The sequence below is a fragment of the Squalius cephalus genome (genome assembly GCF_949319135.1).
Source record: "Squalius cephalus genome assembly, chromosome: 21".
Taxonomy (NCBI): domain Eukaryota; kingdom Metazoa; phylum Chordata; class Actinopteri; order Cypriniformes; family Leuciscidae; genus Squalius; species Squalius cephalus.
In genome coordinates, this window is record NC_137142.1 from 2,876,495 (window position 1) to 2,901,864 (window position 25,370).

General features: G+C 39.9%; 1 protein-coding gene across 1 annotated transcript; it reads left to right on the top strand.

The window, feature by feature from the left end:
- Positions 1 to 1,571: 1,571 nt before the first annotated feature.
- LOC307149665 (zona pellucida sperm-binding protein 3-like) lies at positions 1,572 to 3,967 on the top strand. The gene is made up of 8 exons (XM_079856172.1): positions 1,572 to 2,153; positions 2,658 to 2,776; positions 2,852 to 2,955; positions 3,030 to 3,207; positions 3,350 to 3,467; positions 3,551 to 3,633; positions 3,715 to 3,803; positions 3,873 to 3,967. The coding sequence occupies exons 1-8, from the start codon at positions 1,608 to 1,610 to the stop codon at positions 3,941 to 3,943; spliced, it is 1,308 nt and encodes a 435-aa protein (XP_079712298.1). The 5' UTR covers positions 1,572 to 1,607; the 3' UTR covers positions 3,944 to 3,967.
- The last annotated feature ends 21,403 nt before the right edge of the window (positions 3,968 to 25,370 follow it).

The following is a 25,370-nucleotide window of genomic DNA, read 5'->3' on the forward strand; positions in this document are numbered from 1 at the left end:
GTTCATGGCTAAAGTCTGATTACACTGTATTCAGCACAAACTCTGCTACAATAATCTGTGAGCAGCATGTACAGTTGTGGTCAGAATTAATGGCACCCCTGGTAAATATGATCAAACATGGCTGTAAAAAATAAGATGTCCAGGACCTCCAGCAACAACAACAAAAAAATAGGCGCACAACACATAAGATCCAGCAGTATATTTAACCGTATGCATGGGATACTTTTTATCCCTGTTTGCACCAAACACATCTAGTGGGTTTCCTGCCAAAAAGCCCTTTTTTTGTTTCATCTGACCATAGAATCCGGTCCCTTTTGAAGTTCCAGTCATGTCTGACAACTGAATTGCTAGAATTTATTTTTGGATGAGCGAGGAGGATTTTTCTTGAAACCCTCCCAAACAACATGTGGGGATGTAGGGGTAGTTTGATATATTTTTTTAGGCTTTCTGACCCCCAAGACTCAAGTAATTTCTGCAATTCTCCATCTGTGTTCCTTGGAGAGTCGTTGGCCACTCAAACTTTTCTCCTCACCGTGCATTAAGACAATATAGACACACGTCCTCTTCCTGGCAGATTCATAAAATCTTTAGTTGATTGGAACTTCTTAATTATTGCTCTGATGGTCAAAATGGGGATTTTCAATTCTTTAGGTATTTTCTTACAGCCACTTTCTATTTTGTGATACTCAACAATCTTTTGATGCACATCAGAACTATATTCTTTGGTTTTACTCATTGTGATGGATGATTAAGGGAATTTGGCCTTTGTGTTTCCTCATATTTAAACTCCTGTGAAACAAGAAGTCATAGCTAGATAATTTCGTGTTCCTAGTCATTTCGTGTTCCTACTGATAACAGTAGGAACCCCCCCCCCCCCACACACACACACACACTTTCAATTATTTTACTTCAATGAAAGGTTAGATGTTTTAATTTTTTTGAATGAAAGATCAAAAGGATAAACAATGTACAGCCATTTTGATCATATTTACCAGGGGTGCCATTAATTCTGACCACAACTGTACATGCTGCTCACATATTATTGTAGCAGAGTTTGTGCTGAATACAGTGTAATCAGACTTTAGCCATGAAAACGTTACAAGTTACAGAAATAAGCACAAATGTCAGAGCATGTCAGAACACCTCCAGGGCCCAGAAAACACCTCAGACCCCAGAGGGTTAATACAAACATCACAATTTTTAAATTGTGTCTTTTGTTACATAGGGACTTCTGAACAGACATTTATAAGTTTATTTTTTAAATCAAAATGTGTAAATAAAGCTCTGTAAACATTAATTTTTGCAAAACTAAAAGTGTGTCCCACTGGGTAATCAAAGGTTCTGCACACACTTGCTGTCTTCAAGCCCACTTGAACACATGGATCAAAGACCAGAAATACTGTAGGTCATGTAAGTAGACAAGTGGTCAAGTACAAAGATGGCAAGTGTGGCTATTTGGACAGTCACATAAAAAGATGCATACACTCTGCAGGTCCAGAGGAGAATCAAGGATAATCAATTAAGGTAAAAGGGGTGGAGCCAACTTAACTCAAAGCTGTACAAAATGGCAAAGCCAAGTGCTGGTGTTTGTGTCAACATTTGTTAGAATGGGGTTCCTGAAAGTGGTCTTAGTGGTGGTTGTGTTTGTTGCATTTGATCTGCCTGATGTCTTGGGAAGTTTGAGGTCCACTCATAGTCCAAGAAGCAGGGGGCCAAAATCAGATCCAGCTTCCAGAAGGCCTGCCCTTTCTCCTCGAGGGTTCTGGAACCCTTTGCAAGTGGCTTCTCAGTTTCAGAGTCCTTTGAGTCCTGACTACAAAAGCCTTGCGCAGGAGCCTTTTGGCCTTCAGGAGAAGCAGCTGTTGCAGGGTCCAGTGAAGCCTTTGGATTGGCGGTATCCCATCGTTCCTGAGGTGCAGAGCGAGTTGGCTGTGGACTTCCAGTTGAGGCAACCCGTGACTCCCAGCAGCGTAGTGGTTCAATGTGGCGAGGACCGGGTTCTCGTAGAGGTCCAGCAGGACTTTTTCAGCAATGGTCAGTTGATCCAGCCAACTGGTCTGTCTTTGGGTGGCTGTCCTGTTGTTGGTCAGGATCCTGGGTCAAGAGTGCTCATCTTTGAGTATGAATTACAGGACTGCAACAGCGTGCTGATGGTAAGAACAGATACATCGTAATGGGTTATTTGTTGTGGCAGAGGACCTTTTCAAGGAAAGTCAGTTCACTTGGTTTTACAATGCCAGGCCAGCTAAGACCAAATTTTATCTATTTGAATGGGTAAATCCTGAGTTTTCAAGCTACTTACCTTTAAGCCTTCAAACCAACATCTGATGTAAACTATCCCATAAATGGTATGTAAGGAGCTGAAGAAACCAGAACAAATCTTGGGCCTTAATGGTGTTAAAGCTAGTTTTTACCCTGGAACAGCAAAATGTTCAATCCTTAGTGTATTTCTCCAAAACATTGGCTATCTCTGGTAACACCTGAGCCTCTGAGGGCAGCTGTGGTGATGTGAAGAATTTACTAATTGGTGATTTGCTCTTTAGGAATTCCACCATATTGCAGTGCACCTTCTCCCATTCATAGCAATACGAGTGCATGGTCTTGGTGTATGTAAAGTCTTTGGGATGACCCTCTTGGTAACCACAATCTTTTTACAGATGAATGAGGATGAGCTTGTCTACGCCTTCTCTCTTACCTACACCCCTGAGGCGTTTGCAGGGACTCCGATTACCCGGGCCGATGGTGCAATTGTAGCTGTTCAATGCCATTATCAAAGGTAGGGGATCTGTGACTTTCTGCACTTTTTTGTGAAACTGGGAGACCATTTAATGGTTACTTTCATGAACCGCAGGCTCCAAAATGTAAGCAGTGATGCCTTGAGGCCAACATGGGTCCCTTATGCCTCAACAGAGGCTGGTGAAGAAGTCTTGCTCTTCTCCCTGAAGATCATGATGGGTTGGTACATGTTTATTTTATTTAACCTTTACCCTTGCTATTGTGGCTGTGCCTAAAAATGTTTTTTTGTGTAGACGATTGGGCCTATCAGAGGCCTTCATACTCCTATTTCCTGGGTGGTGTTATTAACATCGAGGCATCTGTGAAGCAGTACAATCATGTGCCTCTGCGTGTGTTTGTGGACCGCTGTGTGGCCACTCAAGTACCTGATGTGAACTCTCTTCCGAGATATTCCTTCATTGAGAATCACGGGTAAGGTCATGGCCCTTGATACGGTAGGACTGTTTAAGTTGCCTTTTGTAACCACTTTGTCACAGAGTCATGGGTAAGGTCTAGTTGCTTGATGCTCTACAGTTGACATTTAAGAGTTGCTCTTTGTGACTTTTGTCGTCAGGTGCTTTGTGGATGCCAAATCTACAGCTTCCAGCTCCCGCTTCATGCCTCGGTCCCAGGTTGACAAGATCCAGTTCCAGCTGGAGGCGTTTATGTTCCAGGAGGGCAACAGTCCTTCTGTATGTACTACGAATATCATGAGTTAACTTGACTTCTCCTCCCATCTGCTTTGGTTTTGTGACTTGTCTGTCATCCTTTGCAGATCTACATAACATGTATTCTGAAGGCAACTATTGCTTCTGCACCCAGTGACACACAGCGCAAATCCTGTTCCTTTGCCAATGGGTATGTGTTTTTTGGGGGGGTAGTGAGGAATTAAGTTGACTTTTCTCATGTTGACGGTTCCATGTCTTTGTTTTGGTGCAGGTGGTTTGCTGCTGATGGAAACGACCAAGTTTGTGGCTGCTGTGACTCAACATGTGGTCCTGATGGTGCATTTGATGCTCCCTATGGAGGTTGGTAGCGTTTGCTCTTTCTAAGGTTGCTTTTGATTCAAGTGCTCTAACTTGGCTCTTTTCTTCTAGGCATTCAGTGGGAAGGCAAGGCCTCACTTGGTCCTGTAATGGTTCAAGGGCAAAAGGGAAGTTCTCAATAAAACTGACAAATCAATCCTTGGTTGTACCTGACTTGTCATTTTGCTGCGTGTCTGCTTTAACTACTTAAACCGATGTGGTGAAACTGATAGTCGTCCTGTACTTTAAGTCCCATATAGCATGCAACTACCATGTAACCATAGGGTTCCTGAAGTTATTAACTTTTCTCCATAGGGAGCTTTAAATTAACCTTTTAAAGACCGCTAGTGACAGCTCAAGGTTATGCTTCTAAAGCAATAGTTTTTTACAGTGTTTAACAGAAGATTTCCTGGTGAAAATCATTACAATGAGGCATTTTATGGCACTTTCACTTGTGCTACAGTACACCCAAAGCACTTCACATGTCAGGGGGATATCTCCTCAACCACCACCAGTGTGCAGCATCCACTTGAATGTAACTTGACACCCTTGCCTCATTTAGTATACACTAGTCTATGAATGTGCAAGTGAGCCCTGCCTCCACTCACAGCTGCTCAGAGATTCACTTGTTGACCTGATTAGTTACATGGTAGTTTATGACGTCAAACACTTGTAATTTCAAACTGTGTTTGAGACTGTCTTTGGTTCACTGCAGTTTTAAGGAGAAAATACTCCGCAATGGTGTTGAGTTATGAATTTGCACATGGTTTGTCTTAAAGCATATTAAAACACCAGACAAATAAATCAAATTAAAAGCTTGATTTTTCACCACAAGGTGACTTGAAGTGCAGAGGGAATGGTTTCTTTACAAAGGATTCCTCTCCAAACAACTGATGGAGCTCTGATGTTAAAGTGAAGTAGCTCAAATGCAGGCCCTGTTCCCTTGTCTCAATGGTTGGCATTGTACGGCTCGGCGGCTCATAGACTTAAGCTTGCATCAGGGTAGCCTTTGTCATGACGCAATCGGCCTTCGAATGCAGCCTCTGAAGGGTGCAGCTTTGAATTGGGACACAGTCAACAATGTTCAAAATGGACCATAAAAATAGTGTTACCATGTTTTCCTCGACATCTTGTGATTTCGGGGCAGGCAAGTTTCCAAACACAATGCATGATGGGATACGCTTAGCCTTGAATACCACTCCGAAGCCGCATTCGAGATGGTGTGGGTTTAGTGGACATTAAGGGCACTGAGCTTTGGCATTTTTAAGACATTGGACAGTCTTGCGCACTTACCTCCTGTCACATGCATGTATGGTCAAGTGGCCAAGACGTCAAGTGTGGATTTTTGCACAGGCACTTTGGCTCTTTTATCTGACACATTAGTAGTGCTCCTCTAGTGTCTGCCCAAGAAGAAAATGTAGTATAGCATGGTGGGGTTTAACCTTTAAAGCAGAAGCTTAGCAGTCTGCTCCAGATGATTCAGTGGAGACTGTCCTCAATCACACTGCATCATGTCACCTGAAGAAACAACAGCACACCAACCGCTTTCGTTTACTAGAGAATACCATTGTGTACCATTTTTCTTAAAGGGGTAGTTCACTTCAGAATTTAAATTTCCTGATAATTTACTCTCCCCACGTCATCCAAGATGTTCATGTCTTTCTTTCTTCAGTCGAAAAGAAAAGGTTTTTGAGGAAATCATTCCAGGATTTTTATCCATATAGTGACTTCAATGGGGTCCAACGGGTTGAAGGTCCAAATGTGAGTTTCAGTGCAGCTTCAAAGTCTCAACACAATCCGAGGAATAAGAGTCTTATCTAGACAAACCATAGGTCATTTTATGAAAAAAAATAAACATTTATATACCATTTAACCACAAATGCTCATCTCCGTGTCAGCATGTCAATATATGGGCCTGTTTTTATGGGTTCACTGCACACAAACATGACAGATAAACATACAATGATGATAATGTCAGAATACATGAAGGGGTTTGACAACAGAATCATTAATCTCACATCTGATATATTGACACTGGTCTGGTGGTCTAAGTGCTGACGATGTCGACAAAATACCTTTTTATCAGTTGCGAGTTATAAATACAGATAAAACTTGCAATTCTAATTTCTTTCCTGCAGAATTGTGAAATATAAACTCACAGCTGTAAGTTATAAAGTCCGAATTGCTAGATATAAACTTGCAATTCTGAGAAAAAAAGTCTGCTTTTTTTTTTTGCAATTATAATTTTTTTCATAACTTTACAACATGTAATTGCAAATTTATATCTCACAATTCTGAGGGAAAAGGTTAGAATTGCAAGATGTAAATTCGCAATTGCAAGAAAAAGTCTGAATTTTGAGATAAAATTCACAATTACCTTTTATTATTTTTAGCATCAGACAAGCTTCCATAGAAAAAACAAGGGAGCACCCACTGTGTATTTTGAATGTGTGTTGAGTGTATTTTGTTGTGTAGTGGCAGGTCTTAGTTCTTACTTGAGAGTTGGCGCCATCTGCTGATGTCACCTTTATAATAACTACTGTTTCTCCCGCATTTAACACGACACAGGTTCAGAACAAAAAGTGTCATTGACAGTAATCTGCATGTTCTTGTCTGGTGTCTGAGGATTCATTATCACCTCACAAGAGTCGAAAGGTATGGGATCTAAATCTCAGAAACAGAATGACCTGAATAAACTGAACAGCCATGAGAATGGCGATTCTCAGAGAATGTAGCCTAAGTCCTGAAATAACTCACATTATAGGCCGTTGGAGAGAAATTAGGCTGAAGTGAATGTCCTCCCTGTAAGGTCAGATCACTGGCAGAGAGTTTGGTCTCCGCAATACTGTACATCTCTGTTGTGCCATCTTCAGAAACAACCTCAATCTCTACTTTATTTAATCCATGCTCAAGTTTAATGGTTTTTAATCAATCACCAAATAGCTGGGAACATTTGATATGTAAATATCAATCTCAGCATATGCATATGTTCTTTATTGACATATATGTATATATACCCAGCTAAGTTCCAAAAACGTTTCTTTTTTTTCATTATACGAACGTTAATGGAACAATCCATTCATAATTTTGTTACTTTTGAATGTTCTCTGAATGTTCTGAAACAAAACGTTAGATGAAGTAAAACATTTAAGATAAAAGTTCCATGAACAATGTATAAATAATGTTTTTGTGCTAACGTTTTGAGAATATTATTAAAGAAAGACCAGATAACTTTGTTAAATTAATATTACTAGAAGAACGTTTATTCATAACTTTGAGAGAACCTTGCCAGAACATTAGCCAAAGTCATACATCAACATACAGTGAACCAAGCAAGACTCTTATTTGGACACTTAAGGTATACTTAAAATTGTTAAGTAATTGCATTAGAAAACAAAATATCAAAGCAACTGGTATTTCGATATGTTTTAAATGATAAATAAAATTCTGTCCAGAATGTGTTGTGACACTTTTTGATTGTCCAAAGTGTCATATGTGTAAGGGATAATGTAGAGCGAGGCGGTTGTTATAGCGAATGCCCCCTCGCAGCGAGGGTTCCTCCTGGGTGTTGTCCTGCAGATCTGCGGGCTCAGTCACACCTAATACCTTCGCAAGATTATATAATATCCCGGTGGAGCCGATTTCTTCACGTGTTGGGTACAAGCAGGTATCGACTCCTTGGATGCATCTCAATTCATATTTTTACATCCTCGTTTCCTTTCCCCGCTTCTCAGCTCCACCCCCTGTAGGATGCGAGGGAAGAAAAGGAGGACAGAGGAATCGAATTAAAGCTTTTTTTATACATTGGAATACTTGATCACTCGAGCGTCACTTCACAGCGTCATCAGCAGTGCTCAAAGGATCTACCCTTATGTTGTTGAGGTTTAATTATTTAAGAAATTCATAATAAATAATAATAAATGCGTCATGTTTAGTCGATAAAACTCTTCCGCAAAGGATACACCCGTGTATCCTCGCTTATGACTCCTCGGGAAGCTCCTCACTCCTCGATCCTCGACTCCTTGTGGTGCAATTAGAGAATTGAGATGTCCTTAAAGATGGCTGAGTTCGGTCAAAGGATGGAGGACAATGGAGCGAGGAAACAAGGAGGGATATTGAGAAGCACCCCTTGTCTCGCTTGCAGCGCCATTCCCCTCCAAGGGGGGATACGATCGTCTTCTTGCTCTCCAGGTAAGTTCCCCACTTGGCGAACCCTGGATTAAGTTCCTCCTTTGGCAGTCAGACATGGAGGAGGCATCCAACACCAGGCCCTGTACTTGAGATGCATGCCCAGTCAGTCAGTCCTTGTACTGGGCTAGATGCCCCAAATGTTGCTATTCCCCCTTGGTAATCCCAAATGTGTATTAAGTAAGTAAGTAAAGTTTATTTATAGAGCACTTTTTACAGATAAAATCACAAAGTGCTTTACAAGGTGCAACCACATTAATATACAATCAATAAAGACATTTAAAAAGCCCAAAATAAAATAATCCCAGTCAACTAAAAGCTTGTTTAAATAACAGTGTCTTCAGTTGAATCGACAGAGTCCGCCACACGAAGGAACAAGGGCAGGGCGTTCCACAGTCTGGGGGATACCGCCTGAAAAGACAGATCTCCCTGGGATTTATAACGAGTCTTTGGGACCATTAAAAGACTCTGGCCTGAGGATCGAAGGGAACGGCCTGGGGAGTATGTGCATAACAAGTCAGCGATGTATTGTGGGGCCTGACCATTTAAAGCTCTAAAAGTTAAAACTAATATTTTAAAATCAATGTGAAATTTGATAGGTAGCCAGTGTAGGGAGGACAAAATGGGTGTGATGTGTGTCCTTCTACCAGATCCCGTTAAAAGCCTTGCCTCAGCATTTTGGACCATTTGAAGACAATTTAGAGCAGATTTGTTAAAAAATAAATAAAAAGAGAGTTACAGTAATCTAAACGTGAAGAAATAAAAGCATGGATAACCATCTCAAGATCAGAGTCCGTTAAAATTGCCCTCAATTTTTCAATATTTCTTAGATGATAAAAACAATTTCTGACCAGAAGTCTAGAATGGCAGTCCAAAGACATTGATTGGTCAAACCAGACACCTAGATTTCTGATGCTCGAATGGATGGAATTGTATTGTCTGGGGCTACAATCAGGGTTTCAGTCTTTTCCGAATTTAGTTGGAGACAGTTACTAGCAAGCCACGATTTAACACAAGAAATACAATCCAATAAATCCGTTAGTTTGTGTAACTCAGAATCATTGAACGAGCAATACAACTGAATGTCATCAGCATAAAAAGGGTATGACACATTGTTAAAATGGTTCAACATTTTTCCAAGAGGGGTAATGTACAGTAAAAACAAACGTGGACCTAAGACAGAGCCCTGGGGAACACCATTCAAGAATTGAGTGGCTTCAGACAGTATACCATTTACATATGCAGAAAAAGTTCTGTCACTCAAGTAGGAGGAAAACCATTTTAAAACAGGCCCAACCACACCAAACTCTTTTTCCAATCTACGCAACAGTATTTTGTGGTCCACTGTATCAAAAGCTGATGATAAATCCAATAAAACCAATTCTGAGTATCTTCCAGAGTCAGCAGCCATCTGTACTTCATTAGACACTTTGAGGAGAGCAGTCTCAGTAGAGTGCATCTTTCTAAAACCAGACTGATACTTATCCAAGAGTTCATTGTTACTTAGAAAAGCTGTCAGCTGCTCAGCTACTACCTTCTCCAAAACTTTTGAAAGAAAAGGCAGTTTTGATAAGGCATTCCACAGTATGGTTTCCCTGTCATTAAACTTGTGTTTTTCCAAGAATTGCCTCAACTAATTTATCTTAAACATATTGTTTAAAGAAGAAAAGACAAGAAAATTTAGACCCTCGTGTTCAAATCTATGAATGTTTTGTTATAATGTCTCTTGTGTTGCCATAAGAAGTCAAAAAGCATTCTGTCAACCTCTACACAACTAGATTTGCCTACATGCAAAGAAAGAGCAGGGTAGGTCAGTCTAGAAATACTCTCATCTTAGCCGAGGAGGGCCCTTCATCTTAGAGACAAGTCTCTGGAGCCAGGAAATTTACATTCTCTTTGCCTTAGCAATTGAAGGATCAATGTTTACTCTACCTCTCGCAATGTCATCATCTTTGCAAATAATTACACCCAAATAACTCACTTGAGACTTAACAGGAATATTGTTAGTTAGAGCAGAAGTTTTAGAGAAAACTTTGATATGATCAACAGTATCATCATTATGAGAATATGTTTATCAGATATATTAATGTAATTGACTATTCAACACAAAAAAAAAAGGTAAGAAGTTGAGCAGCTATTAAAAACAAGTGATACAGGGCAACCCTGGCGAAACCCCTCTAAACACATCAAACCATGGAGAGGAACCAGATTTAAGATTAATTGAGCAGTTGCCATTTTTATATAACATTCAGACAGTTTTCCAAAAGAAATCATCTAGGCCAAATTTGTACATGGATTGTAAAATAAATTTGTGTTCAGGGGAATCAAAGGCTTTGTAAAAATCTAAAAAAAAGGAATAAAGCTTTCCTCCTTAATCAGCTCAGCATGGTCTAGCAAATCTAATACAAAGGCCTATATTGTTAACAATATGCCTCTTTGGGATGAAACCTGAGCTAACCAATCTGTTATTGTGCCCAAAACACTTTTAAGTCTTTTAGCAGATGAGATGCAGATGCTGGCAAAAAGTAACAAAGCTAATAACTTATAATCACAGTTTAACAGACAAATTGGGTGGCAGTTGTCTATCAAAATAATGTCTTTCTTAGGTTCAGGTATTACAAGTGTTTAAATGCCTTTAATGACTGAAAAAAAAAATGACAACGCTGAGTTCTTGCAATATTTAGATTTGTAATGATTCAGGTCAGGGGTTAGTTGAGTGTGTGTGTGTGTGTCTGGTGTGGGAGTCAAAACCTGTCAACCCTCCCGTTTAACCCGGGATTCTCCCATATTTTACCTTGCTATCCCGCTATCATCCCGTTTAAATATTTTCCCGTATTTTTAAAGTAACAACATGTAACTTTTCAACCTTCATAATATATTTCCAAGACCCTTGTGATAGTACATCGACTTACAATAGGTTGAATGAGACGTCTGCCAAAGCCTGACGGGGTCTGTATCGCTTTTACTGGCACTATGTAACTTCGCGGTGCGGGTAGTAACCAGCGCTCAAAAAGAACTACAAAATTCGACTGCTTTACGGCATACGTCACTTTGCCCACCACTTCCTCAAATGTGGCCAACCAGCGCGTTTGTTTTCGTACGTCTGTTTTCGTCATGGCTGAAGCAGCAGCGAAACGTAAGAAGTCCAAGGTTTTGTCGGAGTAGAGTCGGAAGAGGAAAAGGGAGAGTGATAAACTGAAAGGCAGGATCAATATTGGTCGAGCGTTTGCTCGCTGGCGTTAGCTTATGGAGGAGGAGAGTTACCAGACCGATGCTGACTTGGCCGTCATGCTGTTGAACTAGTAAGTAACTGTAAATTGCTTGCATACTATCTTTAGTTTTTCTAATCTGTTGTCTGCCTGGCTACGTTACGGAAACTATCTGGTCCTCCATTTATTTATCTTCATGAATCAGCTAGTAGATGAGCGAATTATCAATCTGGTAGCTAGTAAACACTAACATGGTAGTTTTAGATGGTTAGGATGCTATCGCTATCATTCTCGTTCAGATTTGAGCATTGCAATCGACATGCAAATCGCAAATGTTTGAGTTAAAATGTTTAGTCTACTAAACATGTAGGCTATAAATTATGAAAGGGGGAAGATTAATAATATTATCATTGCCCATATGAAAAAAACCTGCATGCTTCATATACAGTAACCGTAAATCATTTTACGACAGCGGTAATGGACAATTCCGCTTCCAACCTGTAGGGCGACCGCAGAGGAAAAGTTCCATGTTGTTGCTTTAAACTTTCTATAAAAAAATAAAATAAATCCCACTTGGCGCAAACCAGTTAAGCAGAAATCCCGCCCTGCAGCTAATTTCATTGGTTAAGGTTACAATGAAGGGAAGGTTTAGGGATCAGTGTTTGGTGTAGGCTCTGCTGAAGTAGTTTGGGGGATAAAAAAATCGTGCAAAGAAGAACAGCAGCATCCCGAGGATGGACAAACATGAGAGAGATGGCATTGGAGACTATGTATGCAATGTATTATGTATGTAGTACAGAGATTATGTATTCATTTATGTTAATATCTGCACAGTGTGTTGAGTGTGTGTGTGTGTGTGTCAGGGGTTAGTTGTCACAGCGAGAGAGAAAAGTTGACTTGGAGCCGCTAAATCTCCAACCTCCAGAGAATCACTTGTTTTAAACAAACGCCGAACAAAGGAGAGTCTGCTGGAGAAAAGAGAACGAGACAGAGCTTGTAATAAAACAAGAATCAACATTGGCTTGGCTTTTCAGAGATGGCGAGAACTGAGGGATTTGAAATTTGGTAAAAGCTATGAGACACATTCATCCACACAGTCACGCAGAGCCAAAGAACAACCAAAACAATGTTCATCTGCGGTTTTCTTTTTAAGTGCTAGAGGAATAAAAGTTACATATAATGTACCTTTAAAAAACTGTACCTGTTCGCTGGTACTGATGAACACGCTGAATAATAATAATAACTATATTTTAGCCTTTTAAAGGGGCTATATGTAGTTTTTAGCGGCCTCTAGCGGTGATGTTTCAGATTGCAACCAAACTCATGAGCGAGCACTCTGGGTACCGGTCAGACTGAGACGCAACACACCGGAGAAAGCATCCCACAACATGCTGGAAACTCAGGTAAACTCCCACTGCAACGTTACAATAATAGGCTACTTTTAGTAGTAATGTTAGCTTACCTGTCCAATAGGATGAAAGCCAACTCCGGGTCTGTTTTTATACCCAAAACAAAGCGGAGGTTTCTCCATGATTCAAATGACCTGCCGATGTTGATCCGTGTTTTCGTCCGTCTTACGACTGGATTCACGTCTGGCCTGACGACGAGCTTCAGCAGATAAAACTTTTTTTAGTTTTTTATCAATATGTGGAGTTTGTGTTGAAGCCTGTGTTGTGCTGGGAGCAGGTCGTTTATTAGTGTTATCAGACATGTCATAAGTTGCAGTGTCGTCGCTGTTGAGTGCAAAGTCAGTAGACGAGGCGAGAGGCTCGGGAGCGCGCGTGCGGGTCACGTCACTGGATTTCGCGGTAAATCCGACCCGGCACCTTCACATAAAAATAAGAATACTTGCTTTCCGAGGTAATAGCAAAACCCGCAAAGTGGATCATTTTAATATGAGATTACAACCCCTTCACACACAGGCAATAAAAAAAGATTCATTTTAGTAGAAAAACTACATATAGCACCTTTAAAGGTTCTCGTTTTGGTCCTATAGTTAAAATTCTAACTGCAGAATTTTTTACATACTGTAGATTATTTAGACAGAGTATGCTTAGTAAGTAATAAGCGCATTACAGTAATCAATTAGGCAAAAAACTTAATTATTTTAACTTTTCTGCAACTGAAAGGGACACAATTTTGCAATATCTCTAAGATAAAAATGTCTTTACAACATTTTGGGGTCAAATGTCAATAAAGAATCAAAGATCACTCTTAGATTTGTCAGTTGTTTCTGAAACTCAAGTACAAAACCATCAATGATAAAAAAGGGTTTGGCACTCCTTATAGAGCCGATGAGGAAAACAGTGAGCATGACCTCAGTATTATCACCGTTTAAACAACGAAAATACCAGTAGAAACTGGTCCAATCTCAGACCTGTAACAAACTGTCTGTGTCCGGTCAAATAAGATCTAAACCAGTTTAAAACTGTGCCAGAAATACCAAGGCAATTAAGAAAAATATTATTCTCACAGTGTAAAATACAGCACTAATGTCTAGAGAATAAGAATAGTAGGAGATCCAGCTTTCAGAAGCCAAAAATAAGTCATTAGTCACTGTAACCAGAGTCGCTTCAGTGCTATGAATTTCTCAAAAACCAGATTGAAACTGCTCAGAAAGATTATTAACAGAAAGGTGATTATGCAACTGTAAAGCAACAACACATTCTAAAATGTTTGCATGGGAGGGAAGATTTGGCATAGGTCGGTAGTTATTTAAAATATGCAAATCTAAGTTTCACTACTTAAGTACAGCAGCAATTTTTAATGCAGCTGAAACAACACCAGTACTTAAAGGGATAGTTCGGCCAAAAATGATATTTAACCCATGATTTACTCACCCTCAAGCCGTTCGAGATGCATATGTCAATCATTTTCAGACGAACACATTTTCAGTTATTTTAGAAAATGTCTTAGATCTTTCAGTGGTTATAATGTGAAGCTATGGGGTCCATCTCCTTCAAGTCCAAAAATGTGCATGCATCCTTCACAAAAGTAATCCATCCGGCTCCAGGGGGATAAACGAAGGCCTTCTGAGGGTAATCCGTGCGGTTTTGTCGTAAAAATATACATATTTAAAACTTTATAAAAGAAAATATCTTGCTTCCGGCAACGGTAAATCATGGGTTAAATATCATTTTTGGCCGAACTATCCCTTTAAGGGTTCATTCATTATTTTAAGAACTGCTGGGCACAAATGCTCAAAAAACAAGATTTAAACCAGTACAATACAATACAACACAATGTTTATTTATAAAGCACAATTTAAAAACAACCGAAGTTGACCAAAGTGCTGTACACAAAAAAAAAAAAAAAAAAAAAAAAAAATAGTAATAGGCTACTAATAATCTAAGAATAAAACACAAGCTGTAAAATAGGTGTAACACACGAAAGTAAAATCATAAATCAGCAAGTCAAGATATATTAAACGCCAAAGAAAATAAATGAGTCTTAAGAGTAGACTTAATAGTAGATAAAGTCGGGGCAGTTCTGATATGAACCGGGAGACTATTCCATAGTTTAGGGCCGATGGCAGAAAAGGCACGATCACCTCTATTTTTTAGTCTTGTCCTGGGAACTTGCAATAGTCCAGAATTAGCAGATCTAAGTGACCTTGACTGAGTGTAGGGATGTAGCAGATCTGACAGTAGGAAGGGGATCAAGCATGCAAGTGGTGGTTTTCCACTATAACAAAGTCAGGTTGCACAAAATTTGAAAACAGAGCACCCGGAAAACTGGACAAACTAGAGTAAGTACGTAGTTGTTGGAGAAGAAAGCAAAGAAACCTGATTGCGAACATTAGCAATTCTGGTATTTAAAAAAAAAAAAATAATAATTACACAGTTGATGTGAGGCTGTCAGTGTACTAACATACTTTATCTTAAGAGGAAAAAAAAACAAAAAAATCCAGGTTTGTAGCCAACGCATTATTTAGCTGTTAAAGTTCATCATCTAAGGGCGTTGGGCAATTAGTTAGAAGATGAAACAACAGCAGTTGCACATACGGTCTGATCAGCTGATTTCCACTTTTGAAACTTAACAGTGCGAGACTAGTTACACATGAAAATAATAAATCCAAGCCGAAAAATACAGCTAAATGGATAGAAAGGGCAATATCAACAGGAGAAGGCTGGGACACAACTCATTAGCAGTCAGCAGGTCTAGTGTGTGACCTTTGCTATGAGTAGAGTCCTTTACAAACTGAGTAAGACTGAAACAGTCCAATAGCACCAAAAAATCTTTGGCCATTGTGGAATTAGTTTGATCAGTGTGTGTATTGAAATATCCCAGAATAAGTATTCTCTTAAACTTAAAACACAACAAAGACAATAAATTGGCAAATTCAGACATTGAACAGAGTCTGTTGAAATGAGAGTAAATTGCAAGGCAGAGATACTCAAAACAACAAGACATTCAAAGGACGTAAACATTGGTTTAGGCACAGTGCTGATGCTAATTTTCAATGATACACCCGCCTCTACCCGAGCGTCGAGGACAATCAAACAATCCGTACCCAGGGGAGTAATTGTATTAGAAACAAAGTCCATTATTTTGTTTATGCCAAAAGTCCAGGTTGTTGTCTGTAATAAAATCAGGCAAGTGAGACACCTTATTATTCACAGATATTATGTTAAGCAAAACTGTGTTGAAAAAGGGCTAGAAGTCACTGAAGAGGGAGATTTGGAATCCAAACAGGGAAGTGATGATAGATTTCTTTAGATTAACCGCAGTAAAAGACTTTTGGCCCATCACCACAACTTGACAGCTAAAACAGAAGATGAGGAAGCAGAGCATAAGCCAAGACCAGAACTCCCATGAATATATCTTGTCAGTTTCAGTAACCCAGCAAATGTTTAAACCTGTAAATGCATCACACTGACCACCGAATCTATATCTGATGATGGTTTGTGACGACACACTTTTGCATGTGCTCCGATCTCTGCATATCTTTTAAAGTAACACAAATAAAATCAGCTCAATCAAGACTTGAAGTCTGAACATTATTTAGATGTTTTGAAGAGAGTTTTGAAAGTTACATTTTATTTAATTCTGACTTTTTTCCCGCAATTGTGTTTATCTCACAATTCTGAAAAAAAAAAAAAAAAAAAAACGGTCTGAATTGCGGGATTTAAACTCAATTGCAAGAAAATTTTTTAAAATTCTGAGATAAAAATTCGCAATTACCCTTTTTAGTTTTTATTCTGTAAGCGGAAACAAGCTTCCAAAAAAAAAGTGGTAGCACTGAGGTTATTTTTGAGAGTTTTAGGCTGCTTCAGAAAGCTTACAAATGGATGAATCATTAATAAATTTTCAGATGCTACTGTTCCCTTTCGAAGCGGAACTTCGACACTGCGTCTTGGATTGATGTTATGGGAAACGTCATCAGTGTGACAGGTGTCTGAAGCACGTGTGACAAACACGCCAATTTTATTGGATAATGACAGTCCATGACGCCACAGGCGGAGCACCCATAAGTATAAAAGGGCGACTGTAATACACATCATCAGCTTTTCTGACTTCAGGAGCCGCTTCTTTGTAAGATAAACACCGTGTTAGAGCATGTTTGACTCCCGAGGGAACTTGATTCGCTCATTATAATGGATTTGTGTTATCCCTGAAGTTATCTCTGTTCATCCCTGCCAAAAAACAGATTACTTGGCTTTACAGACAGTTAAAAGGTACTTACAAATGTGGGTCTTGTAATCATTGTTCTAATATTAAAGAATGCAAAGAATTCTGTAATTTCAAGACACATAAGATGTACAACATAAAAGCATTCATTAATTGCAATACTGCTTTTGTGGTATACAGGTTATCATGCAAATGTGGATGCTTTTATGTAGGCCGGACCAAGAGACGTCTCAAAGACAGAGTATCGGAGCATAAAAATGCCATTAGAAAAGCTCATTTAGATTACCCTATGGCAAAACACTTCCAAAATGTGCACAATAGTAATCCAGAAGGCCTAATGGTTGAGGGTTTAGAAACGATTAAGAAGAGTATTCGGGGTGGTGACCGATTAAAATGACTTTTACAGAGAGAAACATTTTATATATATGAGCTACAGGCCACAGTATATCCTGGGTTGAATGAGGAAATAGACTTCAGTCCTTTTTTTGTGATATGTGCTTTCTGTGTATAGCCTACTTTTGTCTTTCATCATCATTTTTTTGTCTTCGGATTGAATCTGCAATGTAGCCACCTACTGGACTTTCTCTGTACGTGCATGTATTATGTCACTCAGGTGTTTCTAATTAGCATACATAAAAGAGGAAATTGGTTGGAAAGCACACCCTGAAGAAGGCTGTTTGTGCCGCTACGCGTGGGTTGCTTTCCCCCCATGTCTTTTACATTTTCTACCATAATATAGCCAGTTAAATAAAGGCTTTTTAAATATTTTGAAGAAGAGAGTAAGAAGAATATTTCTCTTCTTCAAAATTAAATATTTTGAAGAAGAGGCTTTTTAAATATTTTGAAGAAGAATATTTTTAAATATTTTGAAGAAGAGAGCCTTGGGTCTTCTCTTTCATACATTTATCTCTGTTCTTGTTGATTCCGAGATATAGGTGTTTGCACGAGTGCGCTTGGCTCTCGATAGAGTTGGATGCACTCATGGTGATGCATTCACCAGTTGAAGAGCTGCTTGCAACCCATCTCTCCGCTGGTGCTGCATCCTTTTTCATTATGGCTCATGTCAAGGCATATGTGGAGGCAAGACAGACATGAATTCTGCTCAGCAAGTGCTGCCAGAAGGTTGTGTTGCCGCCCCCTCCAGCTTATGCTGAGGCCTGCTTTCATGGGCCTGCGTGATAGGCACAGAGTATGGACTAACATTAAGAGCGTCATTGCAAAAAAAAAAAACCGTTGTGTTCTGCTGTTTTTTTCTGGTGTTGAGCACTGCATTCAGCATGCTCTTCTGGGGCCTAGGTCCAGGGTTGAATTGATAGAATATAGAGGATCTTGTTATACGGACTCTACATTATCTTTCATGGCCCCCTCCTGAAGGAGTTGAAAGCAACCATTGCCGAATCGACAGAAATGGAGGAGGTTTTAGTTATAATAACAGGAATGTGAAAACACTCTCCGTTGCTTGTTTCATATTGTACAATGAGCAGTGCTTGATGGCTTATGCATGCCAACACGTTTTTCTGCAAAGATACTTTAGATTAGGTGGTAGCATGGGCACATGTCTTTTCCTATTTAGCACCAAAACCTTGGAACAGTCTTCCTACCATTGTCCGGGAAGCAGACACACTCTGTCAGTTCAAAGCCAGATTAAAGACACATCTCTTTGACCTAGCATTCACATAATACATTATAGACTTCTATAATTCAGTGTTAGGCTGCATAGATTAGGTCAGATGGAACCGGGAACACTTCCCATAAATCCTGATGTACTCATTACATCATAAGAAGAATGGCATCTACGCTAATTTTAGTGTCTTTGTTTATCCCGAGGTTTTCCCGCAGCCTGCCGGATCCAGGCCGTATCCAGATCTGACGAAGGCCCTTCGCCTGGACCCGATGACAACGCAGTGCTGAAGTGCCAACTAGTCTCTCCCTATGGAGGATCCCTTTACCACTCCAGATAAAGTGTTGTCAGGAAAATTTAGTTTCGCGTATCTACCCCGAAGTGACAAAATAAAATAAAATTCTGTATCAAATTTATAAGAAAAGACCAGTACTTTGTTTAGGCTTGGTCTGTAGGGAATTACAAACCTGCGCACATATATTCAAACGCACTTAACTATAGAACCAATTCTTAATGCGCATGTGAACGCCATCAGCGTTTCTCACAGGTTCGCGTTTAAAGTCTGTGTAGAGAGAATGGTGTCGTCTTAGCGGCCCCTAATTTAATAACTAATGATTGTTGCGATGGAAGCGAATCAATCAAAATTAACTTTAGCTGGAAAATATCTTTATTAAAGAACCGTTATAAAGCCAAAACAATTTCTGTTACCTTAAATATGTATATCTCTGTAAAGCTGCTTTGAAACAATCTACATTGTTAAAAGCACTATATAAATGAAGATGACTTGACTTGACTTGACATGTCTGAGGACATCCTTCACATGCCCCTAAGGCGAGAGCGGCATTGATCCGTGGTTGTGGGTGGAGGTGGATTGTCTTTGGCATCTCTCTTGCTCTGCTCTGATACCTTGAAGTATCTTTTTCCAAGGTTAGGCTATATTCACCCCTATGTTAGGTCTAAAGTAGAATTGTACACTCCCCTATGAAAGGTTGCTTGGTAGATACCCCCTTAGGGTTAATGCAGGGTGAGTAGAGTTATGTAGGGCAGTATAGATTTAATTTGCCTAGTTTACCTCCCTCCCCAATACAGTTGGGTCTTGAAATAGAGATGTATGCTTCTCCCTTGGGATGGATGATTTAACGGTCTCTCTTGTATGACCCATGTCCAAGAATCGGACAGGTAGGGGTAGACTGCCTTCAGGTCGTCCCTCCTGGTTTTCTGTTGCATGCTATAGTTAGCGCTGGAGTAAAGCGGCTCCTGGAGAAGTGACTATATTTTATTCAGGGTTGAGCTGCTCTCCCCCAGTGTACTGGGGTATATGTAATAATAATAATAATAATACATTTTAGTTATAATGCGCTTTTCTAAAACCCAAAGTGCTACAAACAATATGAGCAAATAAAATACAGAAGTACAAAAATAATCATTACAGAACAACACAGTAAAATACTAATCATGACAGTCTTTATAAGCAATTTTAAAAAGATGAGTTAACAACTTCATGAAACTGACTAATGTGGGAGCATCTCTAACAATAAGAGCAAGTGATTTCATAACATGGGTGCAGCAACAGAGAAAGCTCTCTCCCCCATAGAGTTTAATCTACAGGGAGGCTGCTGAAGAGTAGGCGAATCAGTAGACCGCAAGGAATGGGAAGGCGCGTACAGGCTGACTAAGTCATAGATATAAGAAGGGGCTAATCCATGCATAGATTTGTATGTTAGTGTGAGAGTTTTAAAGACAATACGCAAATGAACAGGAAGCCAATGCAAACTATAAAGCACGCCTGTAATGTGCTGAAGTATATGTAAGAACACATGCTGCTGAATTCTGGATGTACTGCAGCCGTTTTGTTGATTTAGCAGGTAAACCAACAAATAGTGCATTACAATAGTCAATCCTGGAAGTAACAAATGCATGAATAAGCCTTTCAGCGTCAGGTACAGTAAGGTAGGGCCTAATTCTTGCAATGTTTCTGAGATGATGGAATGCAGATTTTGTAATACTCTTAATATGCGAGTCTAGTGTTAGGTGAGTGTCAAAGATCACACCAAGGTTATGAGCATGAGAAGATGGAAATAAAACACTATCATCCATAATCAAATTAAAAATGTTCCCTTTGTGAATAGCCACAGGTGTGCCAATGAGTAGAATCTCTGTCTTGGAAAATTTCATTTAAAAAAATTACGGTGCATCCACGTTTTTATTTCCTGCACACACTCTGAGAGAATTTTAGAGGTGACAGTAGGATCAGATTTGGAGCTGATGTATATTTGAGTATCATCAGCATAAAAGTGATATCTCAAATCATATTTCCTAATGATTTGCCCCAAAGGAAGCATAACAATATGGGACCCAGGACAGATCCCTGAGGAACACCATGGCGGACTTGTCCAATTTCAGATTTGTTGTTTCCCAAGACAACAAACTGGGAACGATCGGTGAGGTAAGATTTAAACCAGTTAAGCACAGTACCAGTGATTATCTTTGTAATGTAGGGCATTATCTCCAGCGGCCTCCTTGGGGTTGGCTTTCGCTGCATGAGAGCTAATGGAAAACTAAAGAAGCAGACTGCCTTTCTCTTGTCTGGGACATATCTCTCCTTTGGATGGCCCTTGGGTCTAGAGGGCCGTTTTGATTTTCTCTACTTAATTTACGTCTCTCCCCAATTGTTATCTGGTTTTCAAGTAGGGATGTCGGTCCCCTTTGATGGGTGCTCTTATGTGGCCTGGTTTTACAATGCCAACAAGTAGAGGAAGTTTACCTGTGGGGTGACCCTCATTGTTATGTCAAATACTATGGTCTTGTGCTAAAAGATAATGACAAAGCGCTAGCTATAGCAGATCTTAGGTAGAGTGCTCAAGGCAGGGTATGAGCTGCATTCTCCCCCAGTTTTTAAGCAGGGCTTAAGCTCCCCTGTGACTCCCTTGGGGTTTAAAGTTGGAGAGATTAAAGTTTCTGGGCACACTGCGTTATACCCTGTTCTCATTTTCCTCCCTTTCCTGAGTACGAGTAGGGATGTAGGCTCCCCCTTGGAGGAGCAGCAACTTAACAAGTTTGCACTTACATATAATCGGATTGGGTATAGAATATGCATATTTGGTGTTGTGTTGTCCGCGGAATTTGGCCCGAACTCAGAGTACTCCCCCAATCCCTGGGTGGGATAGGAATAACCCAGAGTAAGGAGTTGGGTTGGAGGATGGATGCTGGAAAACTGTCTTGGAACAGAGGTAAGTCAGCTCTATATATGCCTCCTCGCGTGCTGATTGGGTAGATTACCTGAATGTGCTCCTCCCGAACTTTGTTAATAAAACATCATATCGAAGGTTGTAGCCTCAAGGGTCAACGATGATGAGTCATTTCGGATGCGCCTTTGGGGTTGACGCACTCGGACTCCGGTAAATCAGAGTCAATTTATGCTATGCCCATTATGTTTGTGCAAATTCACAAAAAACTGCCCTTAAACTTGAAAGAAGTAAAGATTTGACATTAACTTGATAATTATCGACTGACATGGAAAAAAAAATACCTTCATGCGAAAATTCTGCCTGCAAAGTCCTTGCCTAATAAGACAGCGAGACAACAAGTCAGCTGCCTAAGATTTCGGATGCAGCCTCAGTGTATTTTGTTGTGTAGTGGCAGGTCTTAGTTCTTATTTGAGAGTTGGTGCCATCTGCTGATATCACCTCTACCATTTCTCCTGCATTTAACATGATGGGTTCTGAGCAAGAAGCGTCATTGACAGCAATCTACATGCTCTTGCCTGGTGTCTGAGGATTCATTCTCACTGGGAACATTTGATTTGTACAAATATCAATCTACATCTCTATATACAGACGTAATCAAAATTATTAACCCCCCATTGCATATCAGGTTTATTCACAAAAAATTACAGACTTTCAGCTGTTTGCAATGAACAAATCAAACAAAAGTAATTGAAATAGCTCAACACAATTGTTTCAAGTGGTTTCGTCAAATTCAAATGAAAATGCAACTTTTAATGACCTCTGCAGTCTCAAAGTTATTCAACCCCCCTGAATATAATCCCTCATAGTAGCACAAATCTGCAAGTTGAAAACAGGTGTTGTCTCAAGCACACCTGATGCAATTAATCAAGGGCTTCATTAGCTGCAACAGGTGTGTTTGAGCTAGAAAACATGAAATATGTGAACTGGCTAAGTAAGGCCTCGTTTACACTGCAGGTCTTGATGCCCAATTCTGATTTGTTGCCTATATCCGATTTTTTTGACTGTCTGTTTACACGTTCTTTAAATTGTGACCCATATCCGATTCATGTGTTTACACTTGCCATAGGCTAGCCTACTATCTTAAACAAATTGCGCATGCTTAAAGGGTTAAATTCTCTTGCTCTGCGATATGCGAAGTTGCCAAACACCACTTTTGAATAAGAAACAATGTCTATAAAACTCGTTAAAACTCCACGAATCACAAGCGTAGCCTATCGGTGAGAACACTCAGCATACACACACCCGAACTTGACTGCACATCACATATTTGACATTATTGATACTGCTTTCATTCGTAATGCAACGGACTGATCTACGGCACATAAATAAAGCCTTAAATTAAGGGGTTATTGGGCTGTTCACTGTTATACAATAAAGAGCCTGCACAGCGACAGGAAATAGAAATGAACACACAAAAACACTGCCTAGAGCCTGTACTTACACAACACTGACAGTGGAGTTGCGCTCAGGAGTAGAGCAGCTGTGGACGATTTTCTTTTTCTTTTTTGAGCGGCTGCGGACGAATTCTTTCGTTGCACACGCAACGCAATATCACGTCACTCTCTGCGCGTATGTTTTAAATATATAATTGAACATGTAAATAGTCCTAGCACTTTTTAAATAGCCCAGTTAATTGTTTATTACAAATAAATTACTAAATGCTTAAAATGAATAATGTAAATGAACAAAAAATTTCATTACATTTACAATCCTGTGAAAACACTTCCCGTGCCCCTGTCCACATTCCTCTCCTACGACGACACAACGTTTCGTCTGGCCATCCGTCCCTTTGCAGATGTGCGTCGGGGAAAAAAAATCGAAATTGGGTCACATTTCACTGGCAGTGTAAACGAGGCCTAAGTGACTAAGAAGACATCATCACCCTTCAAAGTTAAAGGAACAGTGGTTACACTAGACATGGCAGAAAAAAGGAAGCTGTCAACGGCTGCAACCAGATTTATGAGAAGGCTGGTTCAGAAAAACCCTCAAATGAATGCAAAAGACCTGGTGCAAAAGGTTTGAGCAGTACAGTAAGGCTCGTAGTAAACGCATGCCAGAACTCCAATACGTACACCACTACTGACCAAAAGCACAAGAAAAGTTGGCTCCAATTTGATCAAAATCATATAAATAAGCCACAGAGGTTTTGAGATTCTGTTCTGTGGAGCGATGATTTGTTTTTTTACTTTTCGGCCATATGGATCAGTGGTATATGTCTGGAGGAAGAAGAATGAAGCATATGCTGAAAAGAACATCTACAGTTAACCATGGTGGGGCTCGTGATGCTCTGGGGCTGCTTTACATCCTCTGGCACTGGAAACCTGCAGTGTGTGGAAGAGCAGATGGATTTATTGAAGTATCAGGAAACCTAGGAGAAAACGTCATGCCGTCAGTGAAGATGCTGAAGATTGGGCGTCATCGGACCTTCCAACAAGACAATGATCCCAAGCATAACTCGAATTCCACCAATGCTTGGTTTCAGAAGAAGTTCTGGAGGATTCTACAGTGGCCAGTGACTTGAACCCCATAGAAAATCTCTGGTGGGATTTGAAGGCGGCGGTTGCAGCTCGCAAACCCAAGAATATTACTGAACTGGAGGCCATGGCAAGCATCTTTAGTCCTTGGTAGAAGAGGTTGAATAATTTTGAAAACCACTTGAAACATTTGTTGTGTAGAGCCATTTCATTGCCTTATGTTTGATTTGTTCTGTAAGGACTGATTTTCCTGCTAAGACAAAACTCACCGTGCAATAAAGCAATAAAACGCACCCTGGACACAGGATCGCAAAGAAAGATCACAGGACATTGTCCTGTCCAAACTTTTCTCCTACCTTATCTCTGCATCCCCCTCTCCTTCCACCCTTCCTCCCCCCTCGAGTCAAGTCACCAAAAGTTCACTAAGAATGTCTATATATCACATATGATGTATCTTGTGAATCTATTGTTTTTCCTTTTCATGTTTGGTATCATTTTAAGCATCTCAGTGCGATTGGTAAAATGGTCTTAATTTCATTGCAGTCATTGGTTTAATGAGAAAGATTGAGAACTTAGGAGAATCTCTGGGTGATGTCTCTTCAAGATATCTCCCGAAACCAGGTTTTACCCCCTGGGGTACATGGATTGACCCCAAAATATTAGTACAACCCTTTTGTTCTGGTCTGGGTAGGTGACAGAGCAGTCTTTGGGACCCTTTAACCAGGATCATCCCCCATATACAGTGATGTTTCAGTGTTTTCCTGTTGAACACACACACACACCACTGTGTGTCTCTGTCAGGAATGCATTGCTTACTTTTAGAGTCATCTTTGAGTAATTGATGTCATGTATTTATTATTTATGAAGTGGCTTTTAATCACTTGTGTAATTGGCATGATACATTTACCTGACAAATAAATGTTACATCTTGATTTATTCTGCATTTTTCAGAAATCATTATTTACTAGTAGATTAAGTGCAGTCTGGTGTTTCCGCAAATCTCTGTCCAGGATAGATCAAACCGAAGGCACTATGAATGGAGCATGGGGCACATCATCAAGGAGACCTTCAGATTTCTGACTATCACTGACTTAGCACGTTGCATCATAAAAGTGCATAGTTGCATAGTAGGAAAATAGTTCGCACTGCATCCTCTGACTATTTCAGAACTGGCTAGTTTGTGATCGTGAGCGCACATT

Bases quoted from the DNA above. Each gene is read 5' to 3' on its own strand.
- LOC307149665 (XM_079856172.1), top strand. From the start codon at position 1,608: ATGGGGTTCCTGAAAGTGGTCTTAGTGGTGGTTGTGTTTGTTGCATTT. The intron at 2,956-3,029 runs GTTGGTACATGT...TTTTTTGTGTAG, and splicing joins CTCCCTGAAGATCATGATGG to ACGATTGGGCCTATCAGAGG. The intron at 3,208-3,349 runs GTAAGGTCATGG...TTTTGTCGTCAG, and splicing joins TCCTTCATTGAGAATCACGG to GTGCTTTGTGGATGCCAAAT.